General features: G+C 46.1%; 1 protein-coding gene across 1 annotated transcript in view; it reads right to left on the minus strand.

Moving 5' to 3' along the window:
* The window catches only part of DAPL1 (death associated protein like 1), a 33,184-nt gene extending 20,048 nt beyond the window's left edge, over positions 1-13,136 (minus strand). Inside the window, exon 1 of the mRNA XM_068245721.1 lies at positions 12,995-13,136. Coding sequence (XP_068101822.1) covers positions 12,995-13,052 — 58 coding nt within the window. The 5' untranslated portion in view covers positions 13,053-13,136. The remainder of the gene's footprint in view (positions 1-12,994) is intronic.
* Between the last annotated feature and the right edge of the window lie 214 nt (positions 13,137-13,350).

The raw sequence follows: 13,350 nt of genomic DNA on the forward strand, positions 1-13,350 counted from the left end.
CATAGTTACCTTAGGGACTGATCTTTAATATGTATACAAAAACTGTATACTACATTTACTTTATAAATTATCGGCTTGTAATTAGGGATGGACGCAAAACTGAAAAAAATGCACATTTTCAAATATTGGCGCCATACATTGTACTAGGGTAAATTTTAAACGATGCAATAACCGATACAAATGGGCAAATAAAAGGTGTGGGTTTTAATTACGGTAGCATGTTTTATTTTGAAACTATAATGGCCAAAAACTGAGAAATGAAGGTTTTACTTTTTTTATTATTATTCCCATTAAAACTGAGTTAGAATAAAATAAATTCTTAGCAAAAAAGTACCCCCCAAAGAAAGCCTAAGGCTCGTTACACACCAAAAGCGTGCAGGAGAACGGCTCCTGCACGCGTTGCGGCGTGTCATCGGGAAACTCCGGTGCGACGCTGAGTAGCGGCGGTGATAGTTAATTACCCCGAAGGGGAAGCGCCGATTCCCGACGATAAAATGCGCCGTACCGCAACGTATCGAAACGCAGCGTCGGGTGTGAAAGGTAAAAGGAAAGTCTATGGACTTTCCTTTTACCTTGGTTAACGCAAAGTATAGACTTTGCGTTAAAAACGCCAGAAGTGGGCTCTGGTGTGAAAGAGCCCTAATCAATGGCAAAAAAAAAACAAAAAAAACCCCACACACACACACAAGATATAGATTGTTTCATTGTGATAAGTAGTAATAAAGTTATCGGTGAATGAATGGAAGGAGCGCTGACGGGTGAAAATTGCTCTGATTTGAGAGGAAAAACCCTTAAAGATAAACGATAAAGATAGTTTGGAACGAACGATTAATGACGTGTGAAAGATATTTAAATTAGATAGGATTTATCGGCTGTAACGAACGACTGTACAGATGAGAACGATTTCTACAAAAAAAGTGAACGATCGATAATATATGCGTGCGCAAAAGGAAGTGACGTCAGAAACAAATCGGCTGCCTCTGTACACACGTAAAAATATTTAATAGTCGTTCGTTATTTTAGTTGTAATATATTTATGTTCACTACTTTACACTCTTAACAATACACATTTTTCTAAAACCATTTTACATTTACAGTATAGGTTAAAGGAGGGGGGAAAAAAAAATCCATGTCAAAATTAAAGAACGAACGTGCCTGTAAACACACATAGGCTGCACAACGAACAATCCATATATAAAACATTTTTGTGGTAAAATACATGATCGACTCCATACATTAACTGCGATAGTTATAGGCTGTTATTCAAAACAAAGCAACGAAACTTCCGGATTTTGAGCATGCGTACTACATCACAGATCTTATTTATTGCACGATTTCTGTACACATAATGATCGAACGATTATCGTGTGAAAAAAAATCCGCCGGGTTGGATCAGTTGAATTGCCCGATAAAGATAGTAATCGTTCACTAAAACGATCGTTCGTGTTTTTTCATGCACGATTATCGTTCCAATTATCGTTATCTGCCGTTTTGGAATGATCTTTATCGGATGTGTGTACTCAGCAATACTCTACACAGTCTATTCTATTGAGCTGAACTCCCCATCAGATAAAAATCTTTGCAAGATGCTGCACACAAAGATGCTGTACACATTCAAAAGATCAGTATCTGTAAAAGATCTGTTCCTGCGAAAGATCCGTTCCTGCAAAATACATTCTAAGGCCTGGTGCACACCGAGCGTTTTTTGTAGCGTTTTCCAAACCGCTTCTGCCTGTGGGAAAAAAAAAAAAAAAAAAAAAAAAAAAAAAAAAAAAAAAAAAACTTGGCTAATGTATTTCAATGGGATGGTGCACAAAAGTGGTTTGAGGTTTTTAGCAAACCGCATACGTGGGTCCTGCAGCACTTCTGCTGTTTGCAGAAGCGTTTCTGCCTCAATGTAAAGTATAGCTAAAGCTCAAACTGCTCTGGAAAATGCTAGATCAGAGCGGTTTTCCAGGCGGTTGTTAAAGAAGCTTTTCAGTACAACTTTTACTGTAATAATATTTGTAATCTGCTACACAAAAACGCGCCAAAAAATGTTAGGCATGTTTAGAAAAAGTCTCTAAACATGCCTAGAATCGCTCTGAAATCTGCTCAAAACAAAAAAAAATAAAAAAAAAAATTTGAGGAGCTGCTAGCGGTTTTGGTGTGCACTGGGCCATAGTGTGATATCTGCAGATCCTCACACACACACACCTTGTTTAACAGACATTCATCCACCAGGATGGATCTTCAGATGATTGTCAGATATGCAGATGAATGTCTGTTAAACAAGGTGTGTATGAGGATCTGCAGATTTCCACCTAGGAATGCATTTTGCAGAACGGATCTTTTGCAGCTACTGATCTTTTGAATGTCTACACTACAGCATCTTTGTGTGCAGCATCTTGCAAAGATTTTTATCGGATGAGGAGTTCAGCTCAATAGAATAGACTGTGTAGCATATGGCTCTCATACTACATGGAAGGTGGTAAAATTGGTCTAAGATCTTTCATTAATCTGTGTACACACCATTAGAATTTGGGCCTGTAGGGCTGATTATGTCTGATTTCACGCACATGAATACAGATCCAGAAGCTCTGCCTATCAATAGGAGGCTTCCGAATTTGCATGAAAATTCAGAAGCACTGCTTCATATTCTTGCAGTGTATCTGAATGCCCATAGCCGTGCATGGCACAGCTACAGGGATTTCAATGCACAGTTGTGTGGCACAAGTGCCAGCTTTCATCTCGGGAACTAGTGGAAAGCCGCCCTTAAAGCCCCGTTCACACTGCATACGTTGCCGTGCGGATTTCGGCAATGCATGCTAGAGGCCAACGCACAACATCAGAAAGTGCATAAACTGCACTGTCCACACTGCATGCGTTCTGGACCAGTGCGGCCTGGGAACGCATGCTGCACGCATTTTTTTTAACAACGCGTGATTTTCACGATGCCTGCCACCCATGGCGATCACAATTTACTCCAGCATGATGGTCGTTCAAAAACAGTCGGAGGATCCGCAGACGTTCATGGGGATTTGTACAGCAGGAGAAACTGGTGTCTGTTCGTGGTGATTTGCTGCGATCGTGTAAAGGATCATTTAAGACGGCACCGACTAGGCCTGAAAGATAAATCGAATTTAAACCGAAATCGCGATCAACAATTTCACAATTTTGGAATCGTCAAAGTGGAGAATATCGCAATGACATTTCCACAAGGGGGAAGTTTGAAGACACTGCTTCAAACTTTCAAGTCCCAGCGTATGTGGCCCGCAGTGTCAGTCATACCTTCCGCATGAGTCCAACGCTGTCCATCCTCTCTTGCCGTCTGCCGGCTCTTGTGCACGGCATACTTCCTGGTTCCTGTATGTCAAATGACATACAGGGAGTATACTGTGCATTAGGGCCTGCAGGACGCGATGTGGATAGACTGGCATCGCTAGGCTCGTACTGGAAGGTATGTGCAGCACTGCTGCAGCTTAGAGGACAGAGCGGGCACAGAGAGACAAAAGGGGCACAGAGACACAAAGGTAGCAAGACAGAGAGAGGCCCACAGGGGGCACAGAGAGACCCCCAGAGTGGGCAGAGAGAGACACAAAGGGGACAAAAACAAAAAAAAAAAAAGGCAGTAAAAGGGGGGCAAAGACACAAAGGGAACACAGACAAAGGGGGCACAAAGACACAGAGTGCACAAAGAGAGACAGGGGACAGAGAGGCACAGAGGGGGAACAAAGCTTAATTTGAAGGAAATCATGAATTGAAATCGCGATTTTGCAACAGAAAATCGCTCAATTCAACTTTTTCCTAAAATCGTTCAGGCCTAGCACCAACTATGCTTGCAGATCAGCCAGATGGATTGGGGAGTGATCGTCTGCGGAGATCTGATCCACCTGGCTGTGGGTACCCAGCTTTAGAATAGGAGAAGAAAACAAGTTGTTCCATTTCCAAGCTGCCAAGAGTTTGCAACTCATTGGCCATCTTTCCATCTAGAGATAGGAAGTGGCCAAAGTCTTGTTATTGAGAACATGCTGTGCACAGCAATAAAAAAAAAAAAAAAAAGTGGCTTTTCTTCCATCTCTCCATGCTACCAAGAGTGCTTACAGTTGCCATTATCCCAATTTGGAATTGCCTGAACTGCCCACATCACCTGCCCCAACATTGACCATTTTGTTCTATTGTCAACATAGGTTGACCTTTTGCCTGCCCCTAAACAATGGTTTTATCTTGACTGCATTTCCAATGATGGTAGTCATTTAGTAGTCCTGTCCTAAAGGTGCGTACACACGCACTACTGTAATAGACGGCGGATCGTTCAGAAACAGCCTCATCAGTCTGTCGACAGACTACACACGCACTACTGTCAGCAGAACATCCACCCAGTGGGAGGGTCAGACGGACCCGTCATAGTAGTGCTTGTGTACGCACCTTTAGGCTTGTACACACGTCCAACAAATACACCCAACTGTCTGATTTTGGTCTGTTCAATGACAGGAGTGTGTATGTATGTATAGCAACTGACTAGACAAGGGACTGATCACAGGCAGTTTGCCTATCAAACCCTCAAGGCCCATACTCACGGGGGACGGCCGTCGCCGCAACCGCGTGGCACGCGCGTGTTGCGGCGACAGTTCCCCCGTGTGTATGATGCGCGCGCCCCGAACCGTCGCCCGTCGGAGCTGTCGCCAGGCGATTGACATGTTCAATCGCCGGCTACAGTCGTCGCCGCAACCTCACCGGAACTGTCGCTAGCCCCGCATGTGTATGCGGGCTAGCGACAGCTACCCACACACACCACACGGAGCTTCCGGCGGGGGGGGGGGGGAGGAAACTCGGCGACAGCTTCCGCCGCATCGCTAATCCCTCTGCTGCCGTGTGGATGCTGCCGCCGAACTGTCGCGCACACGCTCCCGTGTGCGGCGACAGCTACAATTGTACCCCCGTGGGTACTTAGCTTTACAACTGCTCACTGCTGCCTGGTAACTGCTCACTGAGCACATAATTCAACAGTCCGTGGGAAAGGAGGCCTAAGGGCCTGTTTCCACTACACGCAGATTGGACGCAGAATTGATGCAGAAAAACTGACTCCAATGAATGCCTATGGGAAAATCTGCCACTTTCAAAAAAGTAACATGGGAAAAACACTGTGTATGCAAAAGGTTGCCAGACGAAGAGAGCAATGGAGGGAGCAAAGAGAAGGGGAATCCCCTTCTGTTTCTATCCTGGTTTTAATCTGGACATTATACATTTTTAGCTTTGTGCTGTGCATGTATGGGTGCACTCGTATGGACAGGAAGGGGGGGGGGGGGGGGGATTTGATTGCCTATCTGACAGGCTCCAATCCTCAGGACAGTAGTCCGTTCGTGACACTGCCCTCATGCTGTGGGAGCACGCGCGTGCATGTGGGCACATATGTACCGGTCTGTTACAATCGATAAAAATTGCACTTATGGGTACTAGCAATGGAGCAGTTTTATTGTTTATTCTTTGTTTTTTTTGTGTGTTTCAGTTACTCCTTTTTGTACTTTTGCCTGAGGAAGCGGGCTTTGGACCCGCGAAACGTGTTGCATACGGTTTTTGGAGTACCAATTAAATTTGTACCATACAAAATTGTTTGTGGTAATTGATGGGTTGGCAAGTCCACCCTTGCCAACCACGTTTTTATTCGGTTTTAAATTGTGGCTTTTTTTTTTACTCTGCTGGCGCCTCTGTACCTCTTATACATTTATTATCCACCTGGTGGATGGGTGTGAACACCCCTTCCTTTCTACAGAGAGCGACTCTTAACCTGAGTGGGGACAGGTTTATTTTCCCCATAGGCGAAGAGAGTGGTTGCCTATGTCCGGCAACCCAGACTTGTGAGCATAACTGTTTATCCACATCTTGTGGCAATTGTACCATTAATAATACACTATTGGGGGCTCCCAATTCTACCTCTTTCTATCTATACAAAAAACGCTAGGCATGTTTAGAAAAAGTCTCTAAACATGCCTAGAATCGCTCTGAAATCAAAAACCTCTAACGTTTTGCAGATATGCTAGAGGTTTTTGGTGTGCACTGGGCCTTATGCTACAGCAGGGCTTTTCAACCGGCGATACGCACACCACCGGTGGAGCTACGCAGCTGGCCAGGTGGTACACGCCGTGCAGACCATTCTCCCTTCTCTAACAGTGACTGCACCCGTTGCCATGGCACTGCTCTCCACAGCCTGCCCGCCCTTCAGACCAGCACGGGATCCGAGCGCCCTTCAGGTGCGGAAGTCACTCGTCACTTCCTGCATTTGAAGAGATTTGCGCGGCTGCTAGGTGCCGCTTGGGTCCCTGGCTGATCTGGAGGTCTGAAGGGCCAGGTGAGCTACCTATACCGGGGCATAATACTACCTATACTGGGGCAGCATACTACTACTACCTATACTGGGGCAGCGCTGCGCAATATGTTGGTGCTTTATAAATACAATAAATAAGAAGTGTGCACACTATCTTTTTCCCCCCCACTTATTGAGTAGTTGACATCTTGTGAAATCATTGGTGGGATTTAAAAATTCTCATGGGATAAAAGTGGTACAATTTCTGAAAAGGTTGTAAAGCCCTGCTCTACAGCATAAATGTACAGCCACACCGGGCAGAGGAGGCCTGTTTACATTCTGCTTGCCTGATTTTATACACCAGCTCTGTTCAGTCAGAGATCAGACCGCAAATGTTTTACTCTGAGCCACGGCAACCAGAAAACATCTGATCCTGTGTTCTGTCTGACATCACACACAGCAACATCTGTTATCGCTAAACAGGACTAGAATCCAGGAATACTTCAGTGTTGAGAACAGTGGGATGGATTTAAAATTTTAGAAACAAACGCATAGAAGCCAGCAGAGCAGTTCCCTTGGCAACAAGTTTTAGGATTTTGCAATCCAGTTAAAAAGACAGAACACAACTCAATCCCTTCTTGTAACTTCCAAAGTGTCACAGATCCTGAGATGTAAAAATAGATCCATTACCACTAGTAACCAGGCGATGTAAGGACAAGCACAGCTTCCTAGATCAATGACAGCAATTGTGAGTGCCAGCCGTTACACCCTTTAGGGGGTGACTCACCTCATATCACCCTAGTAGAGGTAAAAATCTGTTTGCACTTTTGTGACAAGTCATTAAAGGACTAACGAGCCGAAATGTGTAAAAACAAAAAAATATTCAGTACCTGTAGCCAATTTGAATGCACGGAGGCCGACATCCGCGCCCTCCGTGCAGTTCCGCCAAGTCCCCGCTGCTCAATAGCCCCTCGGGCTGGCTCCCGACCCCACAGCCCAGGTCGGGCTCTCCTGCCTCCTCTAAAATGTCTGCCTGAGCTGGCTGCGCAGTCCGCACAGACACGAGTGCGATAGCACTCGTGTCTCGTGCGACTACAGGCCCTCTCCTGTAGAGTGGATCGGGGGGGGGGGGGGGGGGGGGTGAATGGAGGCTATAGAGCTGCACAGATTAACAGGACTACAAGGCAACTGGCATGGTTTACAAGGAAATAAATATGGCAGCCTCCATATCCCTCTCACATAGGGTTCCCTTCAAGAGCATGGACCCACTATGAGCAGTTTGGGGTAAATCACGGAAAGTGCCACAGCATCACCTGGAGCAATCACAATGACTCTGCAGCCACTGATGCTATTGCTCCAGGATCACCCCAAAAATGGTCCATGCAGCGATTGGCCAGTGCAACGTAAGTAAAACCACTCCCATACCCAGTATAGAACACACACTAATTCTGAAAAGACGACACTTCTATTGTCCTTTTCTTCTGGTGGACTCAAAGTGCTTGAGCTGCATCCACTAGGGTGCGCTCAGTAGGCAGTGGAATTAAGGGAATCTATCCCAATGACTCCTTACTAAATGTAGGTGCTGGCTTACTAAACAGATAGAGCCAAGATTTGAACATAACTGGCCTCTACTTTGCCACTCCCGCAGATTCCTCCACATGCATCTGTCCTACAGGTTTGGCCTTTGGCTCACCAGACACCTGAAAAGCCAAGAGACTTGTACACATCAGATTTTGATTGGCCAATTGTACCACTTCACTGTAGCATGAGAGCCAACAGAATTAGAAAACTATAAACAGATGGTGTAGTTAAGCTCCCATACCACACTGAAGTGGTAAAATTGGCCAATCAAAATTGAATGAGTGTACTAGGCTTAAAAGGGACTCAGAGCCAAAGAAAATAAAACATTTTATACATACCTGGGGCTTCCTCAAGTCCCATATGCACGGATCATTCCCACGCCGCCGCCGTCCTCTGCTTGCAGGTTCGGTACCAGGTCCCTGCACTTCAGTCAGGGCCAGTCTATGCCGCAGGCGCTGGAGAGATACGTAGAGGGCGCCCTTCTCCGGCGTAGACTGGCCACGACTGAAGGAAGTGCGGGGACCTGGTACCGAAGCTGCAAGCAGAGGAGGACGGCGGCGTGGGAGCGATCCATGCATATGGGGTTGGAGGAAGCCCCATGTATGTATAAAAGGTTTTCTTTACTTCAGCTCTGAGCCACTTTAATAAAAAAAAAAAAAAAATATATATATATATATATATATATATATAATATAATAATAATAATAATAATAATAATAATAATATTATAACAGACCAGTTTAAAATGCCAGAGAAAAGCCTAGGGGGATGCCTCACAAAATGGGCAGTGGTGCTTGCAGGAGGCGAATTAACCTAGGGAAAGCAAATGACTGGGACTGCTTTTTAGGGCTGGGACCCATTATGGGAGCTTTGCGCCAATCGAAAAGTGCACAGGATTTAGGGAATCGCGGAAGTGTTGCGATTTCCCAGAGTGATGACGATTTGGCTACTGTAGACTAGTGATCGCTCACACATTGCTGCAAGCAGAATTTTGCAAACACGATGCGGTTAGTGGTACCATCCCCAAAGGGCACAGGCTCGACATGTTGCATTCTTCCAGTGCCTTATAACACCACCGCGTGGCGTGTTACTACTGCAATTACATTGCACTGGTGGGTGGCAGACAGGAGACTAAACTGCTCTGCAGTCGTGCATGTTTAGCTACCCACTTGAAAAGAGCCTCACAATGGTCAGTAAACTGGCATCTCAGCCGGCGTACATATGAAATCGGCGCTGGTAGACTTGGGCGCAGGATACAGCCAGTATATAGCTGATCCTGCTTCTGAACAAGTCCGGGCCGTATTAATTACTATTCCCCCTCCAGGCCGCAATGAATAGTGGGGGAATGAAATAATTCGGCTTCCAGCGATTGCTAGAGGCCGAATTATTGTGTTTTTTAAGCAACTTCAGCTCCGTCTTCTGACGGAGCCGACGTTACTGAGCACCGCTATAGACTGATTCCCATTACAGTCTATGAAAAGCACTGCTCCGCTCAGCCATGGCCTCTAGTAAAGATGTGATTTCAGTTCCTCAAATCCGTATATTGTCATTTACCGGAAAAGGAAAGGTTTCACATGGCTAATCACCAGAGATTCTCAATGCAAAACTACTTTCCCAACAAATTAATGTAGATTTGGTTGGAATGTATGCAGCTTCTAAATTAATTACTAATCACATTTGGGAGTTGACAGCCGATTCAACAAGCTACCAGTTAATCATTGGCTCCAGGCATGGGCTTTCGTGTAGTAATGTACTGGAATCGAAATTCAAATGAAGTCTAATGACTTCACGTGTGTCCGTGGGATGGGGGTTAAAGGATACCACAGCCCATAGGCTGTGGTAAAATAAAGGCTGCTATGCGTAGGGAGGGAGAGAAGGTGGGGGGGGGGGGGGGGGGGGGAGAGAGAGAGAGAAGGGGGGGGGGAGAGAGAGAGAGAAAGGGGGGGGGGGGGGGGGGGAGGAACACACACCATACTCACCAATTCCCTCGCTCGGTTCTCACAGCTGCCGGTACCGGCCGTCTCTCCTGACTCGGACATACTGTGCATGCGCATGCTCAGTATGTCCTATAATCTTCCATTCTGGTGTTGCATCATGACGGCAGAAGAACGGATATTCCCCCTTCCCAGCATGTGCGCTCCACTAATAAAGCTAGCGTGACATGCTAGCTGGAGGATTTGGAGAGAGAGTGGAGGGGGAGTAAGTTGGGATGGGTGGGGGTAACAGGCACCATCTATAACAAAGTGCCCGCATCCGTCCATCCAAACTTACTCCCCCTCTGCTCTCTCTCTCCAAATCACCGCACCACCAGTTAGCATGTCACGCTAGCTTTATTAGTGGAGTGCACACGCTGGGAAGGGTTAAGGCGGGGGAGTGTCCGTTCCTTCTGCCGTCATGATGCGACAGCAGAAGGGAAGATTATAGGACATAATGCGCATGCGCAGCACAGCATGCGCGGGTCAGGAAAGTCGGCCAGTACCGGCAGCTGTGGGAACAGAGAGGGGGCCGACGGCAGGGAGAGAGGGAGGCGGTATGCCCTTTTTTTTTTTCTCCCTACGCATAGCAGCCTTTATTTTACCACAGCCTATGGGCTGTGGTATCCTTTAAATTACCCAGAAGTCTTCAGGCCGTCTGCATTCCATTACGCGTGATAGGCGTAACGAAAGTCGCTTTCTTCATTTGAATTTCGAATTACAGTAGATAACTACTTGAAAGCCCATGCCTAATTGGCCCCCAAATCTAACTACTCCCATATAAAGTTCTAGTTCAGGTCTGTTTATGGTTCCTGTACTATCACAAAAATATGGATTTAAAAAATAAAAAAACACCAGCTGCTATGTTCCAGCTACTGTCAGTCATAACAGTCACACTAGCAACAAATTACATCTGTGCAGGTGTATCAGCTGGTTAGAAGGCTTAGTTCATAGTACACCAGGAAAAAGGGTATATAGTTTTGTATGCCTTTAGGAGTGGTTTAGGAAGATTTTGGATGAAGTATATCGCAAGCACAACATTACCCCACCTGAGCACCCTTTTCCCTGTGTCTTAAAGTGCCTTGAAGGTACTTAACCATTTCCATGGATGGGTCAAAGACTGCAAAGCTACTGGCATGCCATATGGTAGAGTTCCCCAACACTCTCCTCAAGGCCCACCAACAATGCATATTTTGTGAAAATCCACACAGGTGGTTAATCAGCTCTGCTGAAACACTAATAACCCCACCTGTGAATGTTTGTGGTTTCCTGCAAAACATGCACTGTTAGTGGGCAAGAGGACAGGGTTGGGGTAACTATGCCATATGGTAGGGTTTCTCAAACCTGTCCTCACTCCCCAATGGTGCAGGTTTGGTAGGCAACTTCCCCTATGCTCAGGTGGGGGTAATTAGTGTCTCAGATGGATTCCGTGTAGGTGAGACACTAATTGCCCCACCTGTGCATAGGTGAGGCTGCCTACAAAATATGCACTGTTGGGGAATCACGAGGACAGGTTTGAGAAACACTGCCATATGGACTCATTTATTAAAGGCAGGGGCAAATATAATAATTGGGACAAAAGCAGTTGCAGAGAGCAACCAGTCAGGTTATAGACATTGCTAGCATCAGGGATTCTGGTTACTCTACTCAACTACTCCACTGTACCTTACGCTTTCTATGCAACAGTCTTAAGCCACGTTCACGGTGCTAAACCTAATTGGCTGTACGTAGCATTCGGTTCACCTTTTCGCCAGTTTTCAATACAATGGTCTTGATAAGGCTCTCAGGATTCCAAAATCTGATTGGTTGCTATGGGTAATTGGGCCAGTCTAGATTGTAATGCTGCCCCCTTTGTTCCACATAAATCAGGAGTTTAGAGATGGTGGACTTGCAGGCGATTATCGCATTGCAAAACCCAAATGTTGTATTCTCTAAGACCTTCTGCAATTTCCTGAGGCATCTGCAAACTGGATTAGTGATTGGCAAGTCACATGGAGCATACAATAAAGTAGCGCATGTAAAGTACTCAGGTTTTAGAGTGCAGACAAAATGCGTTGTAGTTTTGCAAGTCGCAGTAGGCACATAGACATATTACTCGTTTTCGCATTGCAGTAAGGAGGAGGTCATACTTATGGGAAAGTCACATGCAGTTAACCGTGATGCAAAAATCTCGATGAGCCTACCGTGATCTCCGGAAGCATCTGCAACACACCTTTGCTGTGGTTTAGCAACCTAAAGTACATGCACTACTTTACCACATGCAAGTTCCACTGACAATCCAAATCAGAAGCTTCTGGAAATCACAGCAGGCTCATAGATAATACATCATTTTTGTTTTGCAGTGCGATTTCACATTGCATGAAAAAAAAAAGCATGACCCCTGCCTAAGGCACAGTGCACACAGGCGATTGCGGGTCATTTCACACCAGCCGCAGTACTCATGATTAAAGCACTACCCAGTATTGTAAGAAGGTACTGCGATTTGAAAACTGTTCCCTATGAGGTTTCCAGATGGGTCCCCTAAAGTAGACTAGCGCTTTTTGCGCAGAAGCCACGTTATCAAGAGGTTTACCTTTGTTCCAGCCAACCCTTCCAGGTTCACTCACCACTGCGCCTCCATGTCCAGGAAAAATCACCCGAAGATATCAAATGCTTTTCTGCACGCTTGCAGATGCCCATGTGGTGAACCAGCCGTAACAACATGCAATTCCCCCAAGTGTGACCCCTGCCTGCTTAACACCTTCAGCAGCAAATTCCTCCTAGCACAAGCTCTGTATACAGGGATGTAGCAATAGTCATAGCAGCTGCTATGGGGCCCTGAGGCAAAGGAAGCCTTGTGGGTTCTAAATGTATTCATCATAAACTTTGTGTTACTCCACCCTCTGTCACTACCCATAAATGATGTGCATTAATTGCATGAGACTGTAAATTGCCCAATTAACTCATATCCATAGTGTATGGGCAGGTGGAATTGCTTAAAAGTGCCTACATCTGACAGCCCCAGGAAAGTTTTGCTATGAGGCCCTATGATCTCAAGCTACGCCACTGTCTGTATATCAAAGCCTGCAGGCCACAATGCATTATCTAACCTAAAGAGAATAAGGCTGTATGCAGCTGCTTGTATGAGCAGCACAGGAGAAGCCCTGCAGGTACTCACCTGCAGGAAGGTGTCCTGCTTTCAGGGGGGCGGACTGTAGAGATACCTCTGAGGCCATGTTTCTCTCTGCTAGCTCTTTCTCTCTGTAGTCTCACACTTTGTTTACTGCTGACGTGTAGTCTGCAGCCAGTTTATAGGCAGGCGGGGTGGGGTTGCGCGGGATTCCCGCCAGCACGTTGTTATGGTGACAGGGCAGGTGAAGCCCACACTCTGATTCCTCATCTCTGGCCTGTGAGGTGTGTAGAGAAGCTGTGCTGTATCAGCGGTGACATGAGAATATAACACAGGGATGAGCGAGCAGATTTCCCCGGCGAGGCGATGTTGGAAACCCCCTCAGTGGAGCCCCAAGGCTTCGC

The sequence above is a fragment of the Hyperolius riggenbachi genome, chromosome 7 (assembly GCF_040937935.1).
Source record: "Hyperolius riggenbachi isolate aHypRig1 chromosome 7, aHypRig1.pri, whole genome shotgun sequence".
Taxonomy (NCBI): domain Eukaryota; kingdom Metazoa; phylum Chordata; class Amphibia; order Anura; family Hyperoliidae; genus Hyperolius; species Hyperolius riggenbachi.